The sequence below is a fragment of the Agelaius phoeniceus genome, chromosome 34, assembly GCF_051311805.1.
Source record: "Agelaius phoeniceus isolate bAgePho1 chromosome 34, bAgePho1.hap1, whole genome shotgun sequence".
Classification (NCBI taxonomy): Eukaryota; Metazoa; Chordata; class Aves; order Passeriformes; family Icteridae; genus Agelaius; species Agelaius phoeniceus.
In genome coordinates, this window is record NC_135298.1 from 2,252,454 (window position 1) to 2,277,218 (window position 24,765).

The 24,765-nt window shown below is 40.0% G+C and overlaps 1 protein-coding gene across 1 annotated transcript; it reads left to right on the forward strand.

Moving 5' to 3' along the window:
* The first annotated feature begins 1,674 nt into the window (after window positions 1–1,674).
* LOC143696413 (synaptonemal complex protein 1-like) lies at window positions 1,675–23,538 on the forward strand. Its single transcript, XM_077192543.1, is given in 31 exon segments — window positions 1,675–1,779; window positions 3,229–3,315; window positions 3,478–3,524; window positions 6,503–6,667; window positions 7,062–7,146; window positions 7,298–7,369; window positions 8,708–8,766; window positions 9,156–9,225; window positions 9,793–9,866; window positions 10,281–10,389; window positions 10,910–11,004; window positions 11,140–11,324; window positions 11,771–11,838; window positions 12,758–12,838; window positions 13,430–13,482; window positions 13,485–13,517; window positions 13,874–13,977; window positions 14,460–14,577; window positions 14,834–14,904; window positions 15,554–15,635; window positions 16,099–16,159; window positions 16,472–16,536; window positions 17,202–17,264; window positions 18,125–18,241; window positions 18,818–18,926; window positions 19,594–19,688; window positions 20,594–20,668; window positions 21,104–21,163; window positions 22,354–22,518; window positions 22,812–22,900; window positions 22,986–23,538. Coding segments are annotated over 31 exon segments (2,796 nt in total). The 5' UTR covers window positions 1,675–1,682; the 3' UTR covers window positions 23,128–23,538.
* Window positions 23,539–24,765: the final 1,227 nt, after the last annotated feature.

A 24,765-nucleotide genomic window follows, 5' to 3' on the forward strand; every position in this document is an offset into this window, starting at 1 on the left:
TCTCAGTGCCAGGGGCTGTGCCCTCAGTGCCTGCCAGGGCTTTCCATGGCAACTGCCAGGCCAGGTGCCCCAGGTGTCCCCCCCAGTGCCGCTTGCCACGGAAACAGTGCCCAGCCCTGCCCCTTTCTGTCTGGCTGACCTGGCCTTTGGCCCTGGCAGTGCCCTTGGCTGCTGGTTCCTGGTGCCTGAGCGGCCAGCGCGGCACAGGGCAGGTGGCCATGGCACAGCCCCCAGCAAGGGATCCCCTCTGGCTCTGGGCACTGACACCAGCCCTGAGCAAGGGGCCCAGGGCAGCTTTCCATGGCCACCAACCATCACAATGCTTTTGCCCAGAAAAAGGTACTTGGACATCCATAACTCTTTGTTCTTATTGTCACGTATTCTCCTAAATCCTAATTGTCCAAATTTTTATTACTTTAATTATATTACTGGTTTTATAACAATTTACTTACTATTGAAATTTTAAACTTTTAAAAACAAGTGATTGGTGTTTTTCACACAGTGCCCAACACACAATATCCCATGTACTGATGTTTCTGGGGGAGCCATTTACAACACCGGGGGGTCACAGGATGTGAAAAACGCCAATCACTTGTTTTTTAAATCTTTAAAAGTTTCATAGTAATAAAATGGTTAGAAAATGAGCAATATAATTAGAGTAATAATAACTTCGATATTTTGGATTAGGACAATATGAGACAATACAAACAAAGAGTTACGGACATCTGGGTACCTTTTTCTGGGCAAAAGAAGCCTGAAAAAAGACACACTTTAAGAGAGGATTCACCCTTAAAAACAATAACCTGTTGCATATTCATACACCTCATACATGATGCATAAATTCCATTCAAACCGAGGAGTCTGTTCAGTGTCAACTTCTTCCTCTGAATCCTGACGGCGTCTTCAGGGCTGAGCAGGCAGGAAGAAGTTCGTTTCCTCTGATAGGAAAGCAATAAATTCTCTTTCTCTGAAAGATTTAGGTGTCCTGTGGCTGCTATCTCGCTGCAAGTCCTTTCTTTTTAAAAAAAAGTATCTCACATAGCATAGTTTCTATTTTGACATTACGTAATACCCCAAAACTAGATTTAACACACTACTTAAGAAAATTAATACAGCATAACTTTCTGACATAACACATATAATATTCATTTGAATATTTGCGAAAAGCCAATCATAAAATACGCATTTTTCACATAGGAGGACTGAGCTCCCCCAGTTATTCCCCGTACAGGCGGGACCTCCCCTTCCCCTCAGACCTCTCCCGCCTTCCCCGCGACGGCCAAAGTCCCGCTGTGCTGCCCCCGGCCGGCGACCACGGCGACATCGCCAACCCGCCCGGGCCCCGGGCTGCCCCGAGACCTCTCTGGCGTCCACGGGCGACGAGCAATCCCCGCCGATGGCCCCGATGGTGCCGATGGCCCCGCCGATGGCCCCGATGGTGCCGATGGCCCCGCCGATGGCCCCGCCGATGGCCCCGCCGATGGCCCCGCCGATGGCCCCGCCGATGGCCCCGCGGCCGCCGCTCTGTCCGGCCGGGCCGTGCCCGGGCCGTGCCCCGCGAGCTCCGCTAGGCGGCGCCCCCGCCCCCGCGCTGAGGGGCCGCTGCCGCTTCCCGCCCTTCGCGCCCGCCCTCAGCGGCCGCCGGGAGGTGGGGCCGCTCCGCCCGCCCTTTTATCGGAGCCATGGAGAAGGAAAACCGCTTTAAATTGTTCATGCCGCCGCGCCTGAGCGCTGGGCAGGTGTCTGCGGGCAGATCCCAGGTGAGCGCTCGGCCGCGGGGGGGACAGTGCTGGGCCCGGGGAGTGCCCGGCACAGCCCCGGCCTGGAGCACACACACACCTGCCCCTGCATGGGCCGAGACGGCTCCTGCCTACTCGTTTCTGGCATATGCACAGACATCTTCGGTTTGAATTTCAAAGACTTTTGTTGTTGTTTTCCATCAAAACTGAAGGGAATCATCTTCTCGAGCATCTGCTCTGTGCTGTAAGTCCACGCTTGATGTGGGTAATTCAGCCCAGAGAGCGAGCAGGGCTCTATCGCCGGCCGGGGTCTGTGTACAAATCACAAACGGGACGGGACTGCTGAGGAACTGCCTTGAGCTGTTTTCTTTTCCAGCATCAGTCTCATTACATGGTGATGACAATGGGAAGATGTCAGCAGCTCACATCCCAGGCAGCAGACCAAGAACTTAATGTTACAACTTACTTTCAAAGTTTTTTGACCAATCACACAAAGCAAAAGCATATTGACAGTAGTTCTTATAGTACCACTGTAAGCACAGGTACCTTTGGTTCAAACAATGCTTGCCTTTTTTGAATACAATACCTGCTGCTTGTAAGCCTTAAAACACAATGCACAGAGCTCCATTATTAAGCTTAGAACTTCCTAATATCTCGCTAGATAAACTTCTCTGTAACTTAGGGAGTTATTCTAGACAAGCGTTAATACACAGACCATTGTTCTATTTGCCCTTACTTTTCTACTTTTTAAATAATTTTTCTGCTGACCTATCTCATGGCTCCTGCTTGGCTCTAATCACAGTTCTGCTGTCTCTGAGGCTGCCTTTTGCAGCTTTCCCAAACCCCTCTGGTTTGATGGATTCCCACAGGCCCCACTCAGATGCTCGCACTGGTGTTGGTGTCTTGGTCTCACCAGATCAGGTGTGCAGGGAAAATGTTCTGTCCCCACACTGAGTTATGGGAATTCAACAAGTTATTTTTTCATGTTGAAGCTCCTTATGAAATATGTTGAGATTCAAATGGGACATTCTGACAGCAGATGAGTTAGCTGTTTACAGGATGAACCTCTGTGACTTAAAAACCTTGTAAAAGGGTATTTTCATGCTGAAACATAATCAGATATAGTTTAGAAGTGCCCTTGGAAGCAAAGCAAGAAAGAAATATCAACTACTGGTCTTCAAAAAAGTAATTTGTCTCCTTGAGTCCTTTGCCATGCACCAGGGCCCAGCCAGGCAGGAGCTGCTGAGTTCCCTGCATTGAAAGCTCCCCTTTGGCCACAGTCTATAAATCAAACTGCAGGACACCAACAGTTTGATCAACCACTGGGCAGGAAGAAGTGAGTTCCAAAGCCATTACCAATACCTTGGGCTTTGAAATTTGTAGGCAGCTGTTTTATTAATGACCAATTCTATTTTCACATCATCTGTAGGGATTTTTTATGGATTTTATAATTCTTCTTTACAAATCTACCCATAAGGAACTAATGTTTAAATTTGTGCAGGTTTGAACAGATCCTCAGATGATGACTTTAAGCTGCCATTTGATGTGTTGAACCGTGGCGAAATCACTGATTCAGGTACGATTGGAATATTTGCCATGCACCTTCTTTAGATTTTTATATCTTGTCAAGGTTTAATTTTCATGAGTAGTCTCACAGTTTCATATCTGTAACTGTTAAATACAGTTTCACTGTTACAGTTTTTAGAAAGACATTGATCAAAATCTCTTCATGTTTCAGATACAATTTCACAGCAAGTGAAACTTTGCTCTGAAGTAGATGAAGAGGTCAGCTAAGTATCAACTCTGCACATCTAATTCCTTGGGGTCTTTTGAATTTGTTCCCAAACAGTGCCTAAAGCATCATTCAGTAGATATTTCAGGGCTAAAGGAAGTAGTTAAAAGGGAATAATGTTTTCTGTCTCCTGTTTAAAGCTGAATCACTTAGAGGAGATATTTGTGATTTAGTGAACATGCCTGGAAACAAATCTTTAAAAATTAAGGTGATTGCAATATTGCTGTTGTTCTTTCTTTGTTTGAAGTGCCTGTGAAGTCCATGAGCTTTAATTAGAGTAAGATTTAAACACTTAAGTATCCTTGTGGAACTGGTTCTGAATATTCTGTTGAGGGGCAGAAGGGTTGAAGTCAGAATATCCTTTGGAAAACTGAAGTAGATTATCCCCATTGCCTTGTCTGGCTTTGTTTTATCTGTAAAACAATGAATTCAGTGGTTTCCAGCCTTGTCTGGCTTTGTTTTATCTGTAAAACAATGAATTCAGTGGTTTCCTCAAGCACTGGATTCTTTTGACAGTGTCTTTACCAGCAGATCTCTGCTTTAGCACAACTCAGTCCAGCTCATTTTTTTTTGCAATAGCTTCTGTACTTTGCAGCTACAAAACACTCTTTGCTACCACAAAATAAAACACATTTCTAGCACTCTCCCTGCTGATTTTCATATCCCTGACAACTTTTTAGACTTTTTTAATCCTAAGCTATTAAAGCACCATCAGGACTGGAACAAAACTGTGATGCAGCCAAAACAAGGATGGTGTTTGGGGTGTTGTAAGTGAACCAAAGGGCCCTTTGGGCTCGTGTGTTGCTCTCCCTGCCTCGACCACTGGCCCAGCACTGCTTGTAGGACACTTTCAAGGTGTTCTAAGGGCACAAGGGGGGTGGTTTTCCTTCCTGCTCTGTGTGTGAGCAGAGAACTGCTGGGACACTTGGATATTTGTAAATCCCTGGGTCCAGATGGGATCCATGCCAGGGTGAGGAGGGAGCTGGCAGATGAGCTTGCCAAGCCTCTCTCCATCATTTATCAAGAGTTGTGGCTCACTGCTGAGGTTCCAGATGATTGGACACTGGCCAGTGTGACACCCATTTACAAAAAAGGTAGGAAGGAGGATCCTGGTAATCACAGGCCAGTTAGCCTGGCCTCAGTGCCAGCAGGTGAGATAATGGAGCAGTTCATACTGAGTGCTATCCCACAGCACTCACAGGATGGCCAGGCTATCAGACCCAGCCAGCGTGGCTCTACGAAGGGTGGGGCATGTCTGACCAACCTGGTCTCCTTCTGTGACCAGGTGACCGCCTGGTGCATGCAGGAAAGGCTGTGGATGTTGTGTATCTGGACTCCAGCAGGGCCTTTGGCACTGTCTCCCCCAGCACACTCCTGGAGAAGCTGCACCCATGGCTTGGACAGGAGCACTCTGTGCTGGGCTCAGAACTGGCTGCATGGCCGGGCCAGAGAGTGATGGTGAATGGTGCTGCATGCAGCTGGCAGCCAGGCACCAGTGCTGTCCCTCAGGGCTCTGTACTGGGACCAGTTCTGTTCAATGTTTTTATAGATGACAGGGATGAGGGCATCGAGTCCTTCATTAGTAAATTTGCAGAGGGCACTAAGCTGGGAGCTTGTGATGATCTATTGGAAGGAAGGAAGGAAGGAAGGAAGGAAGGAAGGCTCTGCAGAGAGACTTAGATCAGTTGGATGGATGGGCAGAGTGCAGCAGCATGAAGTTCAATAAGTCCAAGTGCTGAGTTCCACATTTTGGCCACAGAAATCCCCCACAACGTTCCAAGCTGGGGACAGTGTGGCTGGACAGTGTTGAGGCAGAAAGGGCCCTGGGGGTGCTGCTGACAGCCGGTTGAATATGAGCCAGCAATGTGCCCTGGTGGCCAAGAAGGCCAATGGCTCCTGGCCTGCATCAGGAATGGTGTGGGCAGCAGGAGCAGGGAGGTCATTCTGCCCCTGTGCTGGGCACTGGTGAGGCTGCACCTTGAGTGCTGGGTCCAGTTCTGGGCCCTCAGTTTAGGAAGGATGTTGAGGTGCTTGAGCACATCCAGAGGAGGGCAACAAGGCTGCTGAGGGGTTTGGAGCACAAGCCCTGTGAGGAACGTTTGAAGGAGCTGGGCTTGTTTAGCCTGGAGAAGAGGAGGCTTAGGGGTGACCTTATTGCTCTCTCCAACTGCCTGCAGGGAGGTTGTAGCCAGGTGGGGTCGGTCTCTTCCACCGGGCAGCACTGACAGAACCAGAGGACACAGTCTCAGGCTACAGCAGGGGAGGGATAGGTTGGATATTTGGAGGAAATTTTTCACCAAAAGAATAATGAAGCACTGGAATGCTCTTCCCAGGGAGGTGGTAGAATCACCATCTCTGGATGTGTTTATAAAAAGACTGGACATGGCACTTGGTGCTATAGCCCAGGTGTTGGGGCAGAGGTTGGACTCGATGATCTGAGAGGTCTCTTCCAACCTCATTATTCTGTGACTCTGTGATTCTGTGTGTGTTCATGGCAAGATCACAGGTACTCTTGGGCAAAGTCTCTGAAGCTGCTTTTACTTAACTCAGCAGTGTCTGTCAGAAGGAGAGGACAGAAATGGTGTGAAGAACCTGCTAGAAGGAATTTTGGCTTCACTGATAATTCTGACAAAAATTTATTGATTTTGGTGGACTGCAGTTATCCATGTCTTTAAGCCCATCTATTTGGTGATGTCTGAAGGGGGTTTGGGATATTTCATTGTATTTGTTTCTCCTGTGTGCTCTGTAAAGCCTTTTGATACATACATAGAGGATGCACAAAGATTTGTGCATCCTGTGCATAAACTTGGGCTCCTGATCATATATCAACTTATATCACCATCTGTAGAAAAATATTACTCTTGTGATGTTTCTAAGAGATAAATACATTATCTCCAACAGTAGGAATTAGATATTATGTACTATTAATTAGATAGTATTTGAGATCAAATTGTGGAACCTGTTTCAATAGAATACAGAAACAATGAATGAATTGTTCTCAAAACTCTACAAAGAGGCTGAGAAGATCAAGCAGTGGAAACTGACTGTGGAAACTGAATTAAACCAGAAAGAAAGAAAGCTCCAGGAAAATAAAAAGACTATTGAAGCACAGAATAAAGCCATTCAAGAACTGCAGGCCAGTATTGTATAGTGTACATTAAATAAACAAAGTTAAGTGCTTCCTGATTCAGTATGACACTATTATTGATACAATTAAATCGTAAAGACTGTTGCAGTTTGGTTTGTGCCTTGAGAAAATGATTATTTTGAGAAGTTGCAGGCACCTGTCCCGTGTGAGTGTTTGTCTGAAGAATATACCTGTAAGTGTCTCATTTGCTGCTAAATTATTGTTCATTAATGATTGCATCTTTCATGCAAAAGATGACTCAGCATGTAATACCAGCTAAAACAGACTTCTGTCTACTGATGCCCCAAATTACTTTTTCATGAGGGATTTGAGAAGTCAAAGTGCATTTCTAATCTATTTTTCAATAACAGTGTCTTTTTGCATTTGTTCCCTATGAAATTAGTTTGAAAATGAAAAACTCCATTTGAAACTGGAAGATGAGATATGTGAAAATAAAGATCTCTTGAAAGACTAAGTAATAGAACCAAGTATATATTCTTGTGGTGGAAAGAATCAGTTTCCATGTGGGCAGTTTTATGTAGCTGTTAAATTTTGAAGGTCATTTCCATTGTTACTCCTTAGGCACACAAAGTACTGTGCACTCCTGTGCAAACAGGATATTTTTTCCCTCCTTTAGAGCTGCTGCTTCGAGGCATCTGTGTAATGTGCTCAAGGAAACCTGCACTCGCTTCACAGAGAAGACCAGCAAACGTAAATGCTTTTTTAGCTTTTATTGATCAGAGTAAATGTACTTCTAGCTTGCTCTAAATTCACAAACAGAAGAAAGAAGAAGAAATTTCTCGTGCTGTTCAGAGAAGTTCTCCAGTTGGGATCGACTGGATGTGGCTCTCAGAGTGAAAAGTGAATTTTAAGTGGCTCACAAAATTGGAAGTGAAGCCCCAGGTCTAACAGACTTTTGGTTTGTAATGCTGAATGCAGAGGGCTTTTGAAGCCAGTGAAATTGTTTGCTGAAAGGTGCCAGCCTGGGAGCTCTTTGGGTGCCCAAACAGTGACCCAGGGTTGAGGCAGTGCCCACAGCCCTGACTGGCCCTGGCAGCCGCTCCAGAGCAGGGCAGGGCTCCTCAAGGCTGCTCAGCCCATTGAAGGTTTGCAGGGCCATCCACACACTGGGAATATATTAAGACATAAGAAGTGACCCTTCATGCCTGTTTTTAGGCAGTAGAATCTACTCTAAATTCCCAGCACTCTCTAACAAATTTCCAGAGCTGACATTTCCTGTTTTCAGCCATCACACATTTATGGGGAGAAAAGGTCTTAACCCCAAGGTACAATGAGTAACTGGAATTCTTCTCATGAAACTGAAGAAGCCAAGACAGTTGGATAACTTAATGAAGTTTAAATTCTTGAGGTTTTAAAATATGTTCTTGATTGGAAGTTCTACTTTATATGCAATTTAGAATTGTTATTCTAATCATTAGAATTTTACTAACTTGATCCTGGATACTTAAGAAGTGTTGATTTCTTTTTAGCCTTAATTCTACAAACACTTGTATATGGATGTACTGTTCTTTTTTGATAGCTGTTTCTTTTACTGTTCTCTTTTTAATTGTTTTCTTAGGAAAAAATAGTATCAATTACAAAAGTGGAAGAAGGAAAATATGGACATGGAGTGTTGCAATTTTCTAATGACAGCTCTGTGGTTATAGGTATCTGCTGATAGGAAGAAATTCAGTGCTAAACCCTAGATTACAGTTTAGAAATACTAACAGTGTTGATACATTATTATTCAACAGCATTAATACTATAATAATTAATATGGTCACATCAACTGATCCAGAATTACACTTTTCACAGAAAAAAATATCTTAGGAAGGAAATTTAAAAGCTGAGCTTGCTTAATGTTTCAATGAAATACACATTTTCCCTAAATTCTGTAACTTTTGGCACCATGTTTCATAAGGACTTATTTAATAAGAATGGAGCTGGTAATTCCTTTCTTAATTCATTTTGCTGATTAAGTATAATGACTTGGACAGCTGGCATTCTTGTTCAAAAGAAAAACTTTCTCATATGTTCTTCCTTTGATAGATGAACAGGAAAAGGCAGAAACAATACAATTGTATGAGGAACTTCATAGCAACATAGAAGTAAGTGGCCAGGCTTGATGAAAGGAATGTGAGTTATGTGAGCTGAGCTGAGTTCCATGTTTATGTTGGGATACTGTTTGTATCCATCATGTGTGGGTATCATGTCGTGTGTGATGCAGGAAGTTGGGTTTTCAATCCCTTTTCAAGAATGATTTTTGTGTTCCATAAAACACATTCAATGGAGAAAGTGCAGCAGTGTGTGGGGTGTGGATCCCTGTGATCTGTGGGATGGGTGCTTAGTGCTGGGTCACTGCCACAACTTCTGGCTTCTTTCTGGGCTCTGTTTCACCCACCTGCTGGTTCCTCAGAATGGCTGAGGTGGGCAGCAGCCCCTGGAGAAGTTCCAGGGTTTCCAGGATTGAACTTCAGATATTAAATTTTGTTTTTAGAGAATGACAGCGGCATTTGAAGAGCTTCGTGTGCAAGCAGAGAACGACAGATCGGAAATGAGTTTCAAATGTGAGAATTCAGTTTATTGTTTTTATGCAGCTGGCTCAATTTTGTATTTCATAGCTTGTGTTCCACATGCAGGGCCAGGGCAGACAGATGTGAAGGGCTGGAATGGTGAGCAGGTCACCCTGAGACACTGGGACCCTTCTTTTATTCATGCAGCCTTTGTTCACTGCCTGGCCCCTTCTGTTGCTGTTCCACTGGGCCAAATTTGGAACTTTATTTTTCAAACTGTCACTCAACATTGAAGTTTTGTCTGTGAAGTACAGTCTAGAGATCAGTGCTTATTTCACATAGTTGGTTTATTTAAATGATAATGCACTAGTGTATAGCTACAGAAACTTTAGCTAAATGCTCTCTCTCTGTATGTATAGCCTGGTGTGTTCCTGTTTCATTTTCACATGCTCTTTTCTGTTTGTATTTTGATTATAAAACCAAACATTGCCTCAACAATTACTCTTGGGAAACAAATGGTACAGCTGTACAATTCCAAGCAGTCTTAAAGTGGAAGTTGTATTGAACTTGGAGTATATTTCAGCTAGAATGTTAACTGTGGATGTTACTGTATCTCAAAAGTAAAAGAAGAAGCAGAAAAAGTGGACAAGTTTGAAAAAGAATGCAAACTGGAAGTCAGTCAAAAGGAAAAGCAGGTTTGCTCATTTTACCATCTCATATGTAGAGCTTTGTTTGTGACTAAAGGGGCAATGCAAGAGCCAAGAAGTGTTTCTGGGTATTAGTAAAAAAGACAAAATAACACCTGAAGCTGCATTAAAGTCAAATTCTGCTAAGTTTAGTGATCTTTCAGTACCTTTAGTCTACTGGAATTTATGGTTTGATTTTGAATTGGAGAACTTTTTTCTTTAGAGTAATGTGACTTGATCAATATTTGGCTAAGATTATATCTAGCCAAATATTTTCTATCTATCTATCTATCTCTCTATCTATCTTATCTAATCTAACTTGAATGACAGCAAAATGTCTGCTTATCATACCTGGGGTACAAATGAAAATTAGCATCTGTCCCTTTTCCAGACTTCATGATGATATTTCTTGCATTTTTCTAGATTTCAGCTCTCACCATAGAGAGAGATGAAAAAGATGTTGTCATAAAAGACATCAAGGCTCAGCTGCAGACGTCACAAAATAAGATTGCTGACTTAATGGAAGCAAACTGTAAGAGTTCTGCCTGCTGTGTTTAAATGTAATTGTTTATAGAATTTAAATGTAATTGTTAATGATTGTTTATTTATAATATGTAATTCTTTATAGAAGCATAGGAAACAGGGTCATGATGGTTTTATTCTGTTGCTGGTTGGCAGCAGAATTTTGGGGCCTTGAAGGCCTTATTTTTGTTTGGAGCAGGAGCTGCTCCTGTGGGAGCAGGACTGGCAGGGCCGTTTTTAGGGTGAGTCAAGCACTGAGAGCTTTGGAAGATTGCAAGGGGAAAATATGTTGCTTCAGTTTTGCAAATTTACAGTCAGGCAGATGTCACTGAGGAAACTTACTTTTCAGAACTTGATTTTCAATATTTTTAAGCCATCTATATTCAAATTTTATCTATTATTTTATACTATATGATGTTAGTACCATTGCTCTTTATTAAATTCTTTAAATGTATGTAATTTTCCATTTTTAGCAGTACTTTTTAGTAAATATCCTATTTTTAAAAATATTAACATCTTTTTTTGTTTAGTACATCATGAAGAAATGTTAAAGGAATCCCAGGTCAGTAAAGAACATTTGAGGGCAGAGCTGGAAGAGGCTAAAATGTCATTGCAAAAGGCAGAGGTACCCCTTGCTTATAGTTTTACAGTAGAAATAGACTAGAGGAGTATTTGCATAAATAATTATGGATACTTTAGACATGAAACAGCTATAGCTGTTTGTGCAAAACATGTTTAGAAATGATATCATGTCTTGAAGGTTACTCAAAAGAACTTGGAAACTGAGCTCCAGACTAGAGTGAAAACATTAATTCAGGTTACTGGAGAAAAGGAAGAGCAGGAGGAAGAATGTAAAAAAATGAAGGCTTTGCTTGCAGCCCTGACAGAGGAGTTTGAGACTTCTGTTGCCAATTTGAAAAGCTTGCTGCAAGAAGAGCAAAATAGGTAAATTAATGAGTTTCAATTCCAAGAGTGATCTTACAGGTTGCAGTCTATGACAAAATCAAGAACAATTGGAAATGAAGCTGAAATTTGGAGGTTTTTTCCACACAGTGGTCTAAATGCAGAGAATTGAATGTAAATTTTTTTGTTGGTGATAGTTGATACTGGTCTATAAAAAGTAAATTTTTGCCCCCTCCAACTTTCATAACTCTGTCTTTAAGAAATAGAGATTTCTGTAGGTATATATTTGTTTACTTTTATGTCTACTGTTCTGAGGTTGTAAAAGTGTAATTTGATATGTGCTGCAGGCAGATAGATCATCTGCCTGTTGAAAGGTAAATGTTCTTAAAGTGCTTGTGCTAAGACTTTGTCTTATTGTCCTTGAAGTTTCAAATGCAGTGAGTGCTTTGTACCCTACATTTGGGGTTTTTAATTTACCATTTTCTTAGATTAAAGAAATATGAAGATGATTCAAAGCTGCTTACCTTGGAGCTCCAAAAGAAATCTGCTGAACTGGGTAAGGCTTGTAGAAAGGCAGAAAATGAGCCAGGCAGTAATAAAAATGCTTTCTGCTGTTGTCTGGAAATGGACTGTCTCTAGTAGGTGGAGAAATGATTTTACAGTACCTGTACCTATCAGGAATGCCTGAATTTATTTTGACTCAGCTGATCCCTTTTCTTTGGGGGTCATTGGTACTGGCAGCAGCCAAAGGGCAGTGCTGTGCAGAGCTCCAATAGTGAGACCATTCCTGCATGAATTCTTCTGGAGGTAATTTTGGTTTCCAGCTAAGAGCAGCAGCACTGCAGGTGCCAGGAGTGACTTCTGTAGCAGAGATGAAACCCTCCCATTGAGGTTTCTGGGACCCTCCCCGTGCTGGAAGTGGAATGATGCTGGCAGGGGTTGTCTTTAAATATCATCAATTTGATATCCTGTGCTTTCTAGGGATGTGCTCCTTAGTCCCCAGAGTGAGAACTCTGCCTTGCTGCTGAGAACTTGCAAAAAATACCAGCACTGTCAATGTGCACAGAGAAACCATTTGGAAGTCAGTTATAACTGGTTTCCTTTCTCAGCATATCCATGTGGTACCTTCAGCAGTTCAGATTTTTTTCTGGAACAATGCAGGTGCATCAATACTTGCAGAATACTCTAGTCTAACAGTCCATGGTTATTTGAAGTTATAATTGTGGACAACATAGAAAGGCCCTAAATTTTATTTAAGATAAATATTTAGTTTCTCTTCAGATAGAGATTTGCTAATGTCTGACTCATTTTTCAAGTCTACATTTAGATTAAGTCATAAATTAGCTTTTCAGCTTCTTAACTTAATCCAACAAGTTTTGAGAAGTGGGTATTGCAAAGGGGTAAATGTTTTATACTGCCTGCTAAATCTGAAAAATCATTTCTGTTCCATTAATTTTACATTCCATGTGCTGTAGAAGCGATGACTAAAGTAAAATGTGATAAAGAAGTGCACCTTGAAGAGCTGTCAGAAACTCTGGTAAATATTCATTTTATTAATCTCATGGCATTTGCTCTTCATATGAAATTCCTCTTGCTTTGTAAGTATCTTAAATGTCATAAATAAACACCATCTAGTCTACCTTGACATTTCTACTAAACTTTCTCACACACAATTTCAGTGTTTTCTTTGAAGAACTTTTTTATTGCCACTGTTTTTCTTGTCTCCTGTGCTTTTGGTTTTTCTTGTCTCCCATGTTTTTGGTTTTCCTTCTCAAGGTTTTTGGTTATTTCCTTCTTTGTTCATGCCCATTCAAATGCCACTCCCTGTGGATATAAAGTTTTCCCATTTGTTCTTCCTTACAGGCAGGTAATTAGCTCTGGCCTCTGTGAACCCTGCTGTACTGTGACACAGGCCCATTTTCTGTCACAGAAGTCTCAGCTATATGAAATACACTCTTAACAGAGGTTTCTTTTCATTATGATTTTAGATTTACAAGCCTAACAAGAATCCATATCAACTCAAGTTAAGATAGTGGGAAATCAGATGTGCATTTCACTGTGTTTGCTTGTTGTTCTAATCTGTGCATTGAGTGTTCTGAACTGAGTTTCACTCATTTTCTAAAATGGGCAAATTGGAGGCCTTTGACTGAAGAAGAGTCTTGAGGCTACTGTAGAAAATATGCAGAGAGAGAAAAATGTGGAGAGAGCAATGAAAATGCTCTCCAGATGAGAGAGGTCTGAAGTAGGGCAATAGTAACATGTTTTTAGAAATAGTGAAGTTACACATCATGACTTGGACACAAGTTTATGCATAAGAAACAGCACCCAGAGCAGTGTCCCACCCTAATTTTGCAGCCCAGGTAATTAAACTCACAGCAGGGGACAGACATGAACAGCACTGGTGTCACAGTTCACTGTCTCACAGCACTTCCAGATCCCAGCAGAGACTGGAAAGATCCAACCTGGATAATCCATGCCATGGATGTTGTTGGGTTCTTCTGAAAGCCTTGTGCTCTTAGTTCATGTCTGATAACCTCCAGCAGTTGGAGTTTGCACATGGATACTCAAAACTCTTCCTTTTCATTTTGCAGAAAGAATTCCAGGATTTGAAAGCACAGCTGACAAGTACAGCTGAGAAGGAACAAGATTATTTAAAGCAGCTTGTGACTCTGAAAACAGATCTTGAACAAGAGGTGTATGACCATTTTGAAAATATAATATTTAATTCGTTTTGGTGGAGCTGCTTTAATCCACAGTGAAATGAACTAGGATTGTTTTCTAATGAAAGTTTTGAACCACATATATGCCATTAATTCTAGACTTACATTTCTAAATTCCACTTTCTCTATTTGTATGTATTCTATGGCATATGTAGTTGTTCCATATCTCTTTGACTTATTTAACAAGAAGAGAAAGTTTCTGAATTCATGGTTAATCTTGCTTTGAACTACATCATCTTCATTAACCATTAGATTTATATAAAAGTTGACTCTGATTTTCTTTCCTTCTTCTGTCACCTTTTGACATCTCTCTGACTCTGCTGCAAAGCTTATATTTGTAGATAAAGGCCTGGACTTCTTTCAGCATGGAATAAGACTTGATAATGGGTATGTTTAATTTAAAAGGAGATTTCAAAATACATCTTCTTATTCCTCTTGGCCATTTGTTTGAAATTAGGTTAAGGAATGAACAACTAACAGTGTATCTCAGTAAGCTTTCACTAGAGAAAGAACAAACAGCACAAGAGAAAAATGCTGTGGCTGCAGAAGTCAAGAAACTGCAAGAACAACAAGAGGCAAGTTGTAAACTTCCAGGTTTCATGAAAGGACAATACTCAATTTGACAAATTACTCAGTTTTACAAATTAGATGATGAGCTGCAACATGACTTGGGTCTGTAGAGTACCTGAGCTGGTTTTTGTGTTTGAGTTGGAAAGGAAGTGTATTTACACTTGTGAGCAAGGCAGCTCAGTGTGCTTTGGATGTCTTTGAATTTTTTTAAGAAGTCACTTTGAATTTTATTTCTTTGCTGACACATGGGTCTTTACTTAGGATAGTAAGAAAAAAGAAGAAAATACAAAGCAGTTAGTTGAAAATCTAGAAGAGGCAAATAGCCAGCTAAGGCAAGTAAAAACAAATATTAATAACTGATATTGTGAAAGGAAGTAGACTCAAATAGTTAGTTGTGTTCAAATGCTGCTTTCTGGGATTTTTTTGATTAATGTTTTTTCTGGATTATATAGCTAAACAGAAACTATTCAGAATTGCTGTTGGCCAAGTAGAAATTTTCTCAGATGAGAAATACCAATTCCTGCAGGAACAGTGTTTGCCATCATTTTGTATTACATAGTAGGAGCTGTCTTGTTGTGCATTAGACACCTCAGGTGAGAAGGCAATGAAAATGGAAGGTGAAGGTTATGGATTAAATGTGACAAGGCAAAACTGGGTAAGAGTTACTCTCTGTATCACCAGTTCAATAGACAGGCAGCTCCCATGTTTCACAGCTGCATTGCAATAGTCCAGGTGAGGATGTATTTTCCTTGGCTTAGCTGGAACATCTTTTCCTACTTCAAAAAAGAATGGACAGTTCACATATTGACTTACTGGGCATGTTGCTGCATTTTAAGAACATTTTCATTGTGCAGCTTATGAAGTTCCCATCAACATTAGCAGCTCTTTTTAGAAAATAAAAGAAGGGTTTCTTAGAAGTACTGAAAATAAGTGAAAGGCAAGAAGGAAATATTTACTAATGCTTGTTAATTTGGCACTTAGAAATGAACTGGAGTCTTGGAAGGAGAAAATGGCAAAGACAGGTGAAGAGATGAGAAATACCCTGGATGAAAGAGAAGAAAATGTATGTCCTGTGTCATGAAAATATCTTACAGAACCTGTAGGAGAGCATTAAATGTAAAATCTGTGTTGGGATTTTTCTGCAAAGCTCTGCCTGGGGGATGTGATCTCTGCCAGAGGTTTCTTCTCTCTCAGCTGCTGCCAGCTGTGCCATTGTGTGTGCCCATGCTGAGCCCTGGTATTTCAAAAGACAAGCACAGTCACTGGGATGTTCACTCTTTGCTGCAAGTTTCATATTAAAGATTTGGTTCTTTTCAGGCAAACAGAGAACCTGCTTTTCTGATTTTTCATATACCCACACAGTGATGGATGGGCTCTGGATTAGCTTTTTATATGTAGTGTGAGTTTTAGCTTAAATAGATCCAAACATTTCTACTTTTCTTTCTATTGGTTCAAAGCCAGCTGGGGTTTTTAGAAAATTTCAAAATTTCATTGTAACAGTCAAAGATTTACAATTGTCATTTCAGGTAAAGAGTACTGAAAATGAAATTTCAAGAAAGGAAAAGCCATTGAAGATTCTAGAAAATAATTGGAACAATTTATTTTTTCATGGATGTAGGGAACTTCCTACAAGTGTATTTTTAAATTGTGAAGATATTGGGGATTTTTTTCTTCTTTCTTAAGTCTCTAACAACTAAGGAACTGGTTCACTGCTATTGATTAACATCTTGTGGTACTTTATGGCTAAAACTCTGATTATTCTAACATGTCAGCTGGTGTTGCAGTCCCATTGGAACAAACCAGACTGGTGCAAGTGCAGGTTTGAGAACATTTACAGGAATTGCTCACACAGGGAGTCATTTGTAGAACTTACTAATGAATGTCTGAAATCTCTCTTTCAGATGAACAATTTAAAGAAGCAGGTGGAAAATAAAACCAAATGCATTGAAGAGTTGCAGCAGGAGGTGGGTAGAGATTTTCATTTCACAAATACATAAACACATTATATTTTGGGTTGCCTTTTCAGCAGGTTTGTGTCTGCTGTGATATCTTTAGATACATGTATGTAATTTAAAAATTCTCCTTTCTTATCCTAACCCTGAGCAAATTAGGGAGTCATCTCAGGAATCACTTGATTTGTTAAATGTGCCTTGATTTGAAAAGAGCAATTACAAAAATAATACCTTTAATGAACTTCTACTCTTTTTCATTTAGTGCATGGTGTTATTTTTGTACTTGTAATAAGTATCTCAGTTACCACTTGTAGAAAATAATTCTGCACTGGCACAAACTGTAGTAACTTCACTGTAAAAATAAAGAACTTGTATTTTTTGTCATGACATCTTCACACCTTCTGTCAGCAGCACCTTAGTTTTAATTCCCATTCTGCACCTCATTTGTTATTCCCTGCTCTTGCTCAGGAGGAGCCTTTCTTAAGGTCCTGAAGAAACAGTAATTATCACAGAAATGAGTTGAACATTCATTTGTTTGAAGAATTGTTCTGGAACCTGAGCTGCACAACAGAGAGTTATTTGCCTGATGAGAGCTGGAATTTCTTGATGCAGTTAAACCATTACATAATTCTATTAACTTGTTAAGGTACAGTGCTTGTTTTGTTTTATTTCACCAGAATAAGGTGCTGAAAAAGAAACTTACTGCAGAAAGCAAGAAAAGCAATACTTATGAAGGGAAGGTAGGTTTAAATAACATCATGTAGAAGATGAGGTGAGTGTTTTTAAGTGCCACTGTAAGTAATGATAATACTTGTTAAACACGTTCTGAGCTGGTTTGGGATCTGGGATACAGACTTTGCAGGAATGAGCTCACAGTTTTTAGAAGATGCTTCCATTTTTAATCATTGGGCACTGACTGCTGGACATTTAAGAGATGGATTCACGTTGCAATTAATGATGTTTCTAATCTGTTCCTTTTTTTTTTTCCTTTTATTGATAGTGGACTGAACAGGGTTCAGCAACCTCATTGTAACAGAAAAGCATTTAAAAGACATATACATATATGTATATATATATATATATTACTTTTTTAAGGCTGTTCTTTAAATGTGCTCTGCAGTGGCAATCCCTCTGATGGGAATATTGTGTCCAGCTTTGGGTACTGCACTTGAAGAAAAGTGGACTTCTTTGAGGATATTCATATGATAACCTTAAAAGGAAAAACTGTAATCAAGATGCACAGCTGGGAGAAAAATGTACCATAAAAGCTGTGAAAATCTGATACAGATTTACAAGAGAGGGAATCAAATCTCCATCTGTATTTGTTTTTTTCTGAGGCATTCACAGCATTTGGGGTGACTGCTTAGGGCAGTCTTCCCCACTGGGCTGTTGCCATTCTTTCTTTGAGTATTTTCCAACTCACTTCAGGCCAAAGTTCAACTCTTTATTAAAAAAAATGCTGAACTTTTAAATAGGAAACACTTTAATCATATACCTGAACAGTAAGAGTGTGTTTGTGCTCAAAAACAAGAGGTAAGAAAAAATCATTAACACAGTAATTCCTAAACAAATAACAGCAGCAATTCTGCATTCTCAAAAGGTGAATAAATTGCAGTTAGAGATGGAAAATATGAACAAGCACCATAAGGAAGCAGTTGACATCTATCAAAAAGACATAGAAACAAGAAAAGGAAATGAAAATAAACTTCGTGAAGAGGTGAGAGGTGTTAATTTTTACTGCAATTTAATTTTTTTTAATTTAAAATGTTTTTATGAAGCTTTATTGGCCAGAGTCCTTGCTCTTCCATTTCAGACATAAATGGAATTTGTGTATGCCTGTGAGCAAAGCTTTAGTACATGAGGTGCTTAGGCTGACGTATTTGAGAATGTCTTTGAAAATAAGAACTCCATTAAAACTTCTTGCTTTCAAGATATAGTTCAAAGAAATTCCACCCTTGGTATAAAGTCAGCATAGTTAAATTAGATTATAACTTCTCCCATATTAGTATTTTTCTGCCCACACTTTTTTTTTGATGGCAATGCTAAGAAATGTTAGGGCAGGGTGCTTGAAATGGCCTTTTGGTTTGAAGTGAACTTGCCTGCCATGGCTGTACCTTTGATCCTGCCCATTTTAACAATCTGCAGAAAAGATGAGGGATTTGAAAGGGATCTTAAAAGCAAATAAAGCCCAAGTGGGACTGCAAACTTTGCACCCACAGGGGAAAGAAGAAATTGAGATTAAAAAGAAATATATGGTTATGTTGATGAATGAAATGCAATTTATTACTGACAGGTAGAAAAGATGAGGTTGCTTTGTGATGAAACAGCAATGATACAGAGAGAAACTGATGCCAGATGTCAGCACAAGATAACTGAGATGATGGCACTGATGGAAAAGCACAAGGGAAGAGATTTTCCTGCTTGCTGTGGTTTGCAGTGTGTGATACCATGTTAACAGCATGTTTATAACTTGTGATACCACGTTCATGACCTTTCCAAAGCAGAAACAGGCCTGAATCTGGGAAAAGGAAGCTGAACACATGCTGGACTTTGCATCATCTAAAATCAAATTCATTTGAAGATTTTCAAAAGATTCCTATGGGCAGATAAATTCCATTCATCCAAACTTCTGGGATTTTTAGATTTTTTTCAGTTCAGGCTTCCTTTGATACCATCTGAGTGCAATATTTTTCAGTATCAGTTTAGGCTCTTTCTCTGAGATGCCTTAGTGACTGTCAGCAGTTTAGCCTGACACATTTTAGTTTTCCTTTCTGTTCCTCTATTTTGCAATATCTTTAGCAGATACATTAATAAAGATGGCACAGCTGGCTCTTAGTGCTGAGCACATATTGCTGCACAGAAATCAAGCACTCTCTGCCAGTCCACAAAATAATACTTGAATTGAGCATTTTCTGGTTTACAGTTTCTGCAGAAGCATCAATGAATCTTTTCTTTCTGAATCTTAAGAGCCTGGTTTGAAAAAAATGATGTTTTAAGACTGGATAACTCTTTAATTGTAACATTTAGTCACATGTTTTGAGTTTGTTGTTGGTTTGGTTTTTTTAACCCAGAATGAATATGATAAAATGGTTGAAGAAAAAGATGCAGAGTTAAAAGTCTATAAAATGAAACAGCAAAAGCAGTTCTCATCAGCAAGAGCACTGGTAAGGAGTACTTTCCAATGTTCAGTAATTCAGTGAAGGGGCTGATGTCCTTGTGGAGTGGTTTTATACTGGCTAAGGGCCAGGCACACACAACAAAAACATTCACTCATTTTTCTCTGCTGTAGTTGAGCAGAGGAGGGGAAAGAAAAATTCAAGTTGAGATAAGGATTAGGAGAAAAACACTTTGAGGGTAAAGCAGATTCAAACCTAAATAGCATCAAAAGTTTTATTATTAATAGGATTAAAAATGGGTAATGAGAATTAAAATAAACCTTTAAAACACCTTTTTTCCCAATCCCTGCCTCTTGCCCACCAACAGCACAGAGAGACAAAAGATGTGATCTTCAGTCAGTTTGTGACTTCTAAAAATCTTTTTTCAGTTTGCTTAGAGAGTTTCTATTTCCTGCTGTGCTCTGGGGTCTTTCCCACCAGAGACAGTTCTCTGGGAACTTTTCCAGTGTGGTTTTAATTTTTACCAGTAGCAGTCCCACCCAAGCTGCTGCAGCAGATCTTATTCTGGGCACTAAAAACTCCAAATGTTTCTAGAAATGAATTGGAGTAGCAGTGTGTTTGTGTCTGCTCTTGCAGATAGTGTGTCATGCTCTGACTTCCCACTTGGAATAGGAAACTTTTGTTGTAAATATTTCGATTGTGCCCTCTCAGCCCTGTTCTCCCAAGTGTTTTAAGGTCTTACCTTGAACATTTCTGATCAAGTTCCTGTTTCTTATAGTGCTTCAGTCTTTTTAAACAAGCTAAAGCAAAGCTTCAAGTATAGGGCTGAAAAGCAAATAGAATTCTCTTGTGTATCTAATGAGTGTCCCTGTTAATTACTGTCTCACTTGGGACTGTTTTCTTTTTTCTGGGCTGTGCATAGTTAACCCTGTCCTTTATTTAATGGTTTGTAGGAAAATGAGCTGTCATGTTTGAAAAGTGAACTGGCCTCCCTTAAGGAACAACTGAAAGCAGAAATTGAAGAGAAGGTGGAGTTTTTTATTCACTGAGCAGTGGGGGTGAGAGGTGTGGCCTGGGCTTGTGCTGTGGGAGGAGTTGGATAAGAAATGAAACTGAACAGAAAAACAGGGACTTTTGAATGCTGGGGTTGTGCTAAACCTGGTCATATATTTGTGTGAACTTTGTAACAGTCTGTGATTATAGATTATATATAAATTAACAACAAAACAAAACTCTCCTTTATTTTAGTTAATTTTAACTAGCTAAAGCAAAAAAGTTCCCTAAACTGTAGGGGTTTTTTCAGTGACTTTTGAATACTGGGGCTGTGCTAAACCTGGTCCTATTTTTGTGTGAGCTTTGTAACAGTGTGTGATTATAGACTGTGCTCTGTAATTACACCAAGAAGATTTTTAACAACTGAATTCAAAGAAATATTTCCTTGCTGTCACATAACTCTTTTGTAGGAGAATCTTGTAAAAGAGCACTCTCACAGTATGATTCCTGAAAGTGAAAAGAAACACAAGGTAACTTCAACTTTTTAATTGCTTTTAGAATTTGGTAGTGTTTATATGTGTAGAATCAATTGAAGTGCCATGATAATTTATTTGCATTCAACAAAAGACATTGGAATGCTTTGGACTTCAAACTTTTTAAATTATAGAAAATAAAAATTTATGTTCCTGGGACTCCTAAACCTTGTTTAAATCTATACAGTGAATCTACTCATGTAAAAATAGAAAGTCTCCAAATTATATTCCTAAAATAAAAAAGATAAAAATAAAAAATATCTCCTTCAGTGCAGGAAGCCCCTTGGGCAGTCCAACACTGAAGTTTTGTAACTCCTAACAGTGAATTTTTCTTGTTGCATTTTTCTGCCTGTATTTCTTACTTCTCTGTAGATGATTTTTTTTCCCTGGGATAAGAAGGGATTTTAAAGGGTCCTACCATTCCATGGAGATATTAGACAGCAGTTTCTGGAAGGGCTCCCACTGTGTAATTTTTCTTGCTCCGTTGTTGATTTTTTTATGTCTCTGGAATTGTTTTACTCAGTCTTAAAAGTGTCCATTTGTAAAGGCACTTTTCCTCTATGGAAGAGAACAAAGCTGATCTAGCTGTAAAAATGGTCAAAGTGTCAAAGTAGTCCTGACTGCAGAACTTACCCTTCTTCCCTGTCAGGAGTTCACTTGTGGGTTTCATATTGGAGCAATGGAATCCAGCACCACTTTGATGTTATCTGTCTGAAAAAGGACTGCACTGGACCATTCAAGGCTTCTTAGTTTAACTTCTAGTGAAAAGACTATTTTAAGTAACACCAATCTTGATATAGCTATCAATCTTTCTCTGAAAGCCTTTTCCTGCAGTTTTGTTTGTTCCCATTTTCTTTGATGTTTGATATGGTCCACATGTAGTGGCTACAGTTCAGAATAACCTGAATTTCTGCAGATAAGCATGAAGAACTGAAATACAATGTGCCATGAAACTCAGCTCTTCCATAGCTTCCCCTTCATTCTCCTCATTTGGCAACAAAAATAATATAAAAAATGCTATTTCCACCCCACCCCACTTTGTTTGGGTCATTGCTTCGTGTTTGGATGGAAAGAGAAGAGTTCCACCATTTCTCTCAGGTGAATTCTTGGACACTCAGACTGTAAACTGGCTCCTGAGTTTGGCTTTAGATTCCATTCTTGCCCCATAAAATAAAATCTAAAAATAGAAACGTTTTCTTTCCCAGACATATGCTATAAAGACTCCTCCAATGGATAAAATGCACAGTGGAAGAAGCACAAACCTGCCTTCAGAGCAGAGCAGCAGGAAAAAGCAGAAAGTGCTTGTGCAGCTGGACACTCAGTCAGACAGCTCTGAGCACACTGACCTCCTGGTAAGAGTCAGAGAGCAAATCATGTGCTGAGCACTTCTTTGTGCTCACTGCTGGCTCTGAGAATGAAAACAAACAGTTTGGGCTTCCACATTCAAGCCAATATTTATGTGTATATTTTTAATTGATTGGTTCTTTCTGGAATTGTATGTACATAATTAACATGCTTTTTATTGAACTGTTTTGCCTCATAATGACATCTTAATTTTTTTTATTTTTCATAGTTTAATATCCTTAGGGGGAAAGAAAAAGTAGTTTTTAATATAGCGTGAGTAAGTAACTTTTTCATTTATTAGAGCATAGTCTCGGAAGAAGAAATGTTTAAAAATTTGTACAAAGATTATCCACAAGCTTCACAATTACATTCCACAGCACCAAAAAAGGTATGTTAGCCTTTCCTAAGATTAAAGCAAGCAGTTAATCAGATTGTTTACAGAAACTAAAGGATGGCTTTATTTTCCTTCCTGGACCCCAGCTCCATCCAGTGTGAAATCTCCAGGCTCTGCTCTGAAACTCAAAACCATGAGGAGAATGCGCGAGGCGGGCTGGGCTGTGCTCTCCAAAATGGACAGGAAAAGGAAAATTAAAGATGTTGTAAAGTTCTTTGCTTAAAATGCAGAAATACCCAGTGCCCTGGCATTGCTTGCAGGGTTGTTTTTCTCTCAGAGTTAGTGCTTTGTTGCATTTTTCTGTCATACTCAGTGTGTTCAATACTGTGTTCATTCCTTCACACATATGAACTTTATAGATCTATAACTGCAACCCCTGCAGAGCCTTTTCCACCTTTCCTCCCTTGTGCTTCAAAATGTTGGGACAAAAATTGGCCAATTTTAAATTTTGAAATAAATAGAACTGCATAGAAAGTTGTTTCAAAGCTGTTTCTGGCATTAGAAAGTCTGGTTTTAAAGAACTTCTGTTCTTTTAAATTTACTCCATTTTTCTTAACACATAAATCATAGTGGAAGAAATGTTGCTGTTCAATGTATGTTCTTTTACCTGAAGTCCTCTTGCTTTTTCCTGCATTTTAATGGCTGTTAGACCTGCCTTTTTAGACTGTTTTGTTTTCAGTATGTTGAAATGGTTTTGAAACTTCTAAAATTGCAGTAGAATTGCTTGTATTTAAAAAGATTTCAGCTTCATAAGGAGTAAAAGATGCACGGTATAAGATTGTGAAAACAACGTTAAGATGCCATTAAATTGTTTATCTGAAATATCAAGTATGGGACTATTTGTTATTGCTTTAAATATTTGAACACAGACAGAAATCACCCACCAGCCTTCCTAGGGACCAGCAGAAGTCCAGGGATAGATTAGAACATCTATTTCTGTATTAATCCTTGATTAATCTTGGTTTCACAACAGCGACAAACCCTACTTCACAGCCTAGACATAACAAGAAAACTACAAGTACATGTTAAAATATAATGCAAAATCAAAAATGCCAAATGCAGGTGAAGTGGGAAGCAAAATAGATTTGTTTTCTTCTTTTTGTGTAGTCTTAGGGATAGGCCAGTAGTTTGGGTTCCTTATGTTGAGCTGTTGAGCAGCGATGTAAATGAGATTTGTTATTGTATGTAGCTAACAAATATTGTGCAGAGATCTGGAAGAATCTGCTGTGCTTTCCCCATGAGCACTTGAAAGTGAAAAATGGAAGTTTGTACTGCCCACTTCTGGACTCAAACAGTAACTAATCAACTAGAGCCTTGGTATTTCCTAGGGACATGAATCCATGGGATATCACAGAATTCTGATCCTGTGAGTGTGTCCTGTGAGGTGTTGTGTAAATCACCTGAAAAAGTACAAAAATATTGCCAGCAACACTGCAGAAAGCTTGCAGGAAATGCAAACAGCAGGGAAGGGTGTAAAATCCCATCTGCCCGTTTCTGTGCCTGATTTTATTTATGGACTGAGGGTGCCCTGCTTGCTGCCATGGCCACAGTGCACAGCTCCATCTCTCCTGTCTCCTTCTCTGGCCTCAGGCCCAGTTCCTGGGAGCACCCCATGGGGGAGAATCCAGGCAGTGAAAGAGACAAAGAGCCCAAACTCCTGGGCTCAGACTCAGACAGGTCCATGGGGGAAGGAAAAGCTGTGCAAGGAAGCAAAACCAGGAATTCATTCCCTGCTTCCCACGGGCAGGTGGGTGTTCATCCGTGCCCAGGTGAGCAGGGCTCCAGCCCAGGCAATGGTGACCTGGGGACACAAATGCCATCACTGCCAGCATCCCCCCCTTTCTGCTTCTTCCCCCTCTTT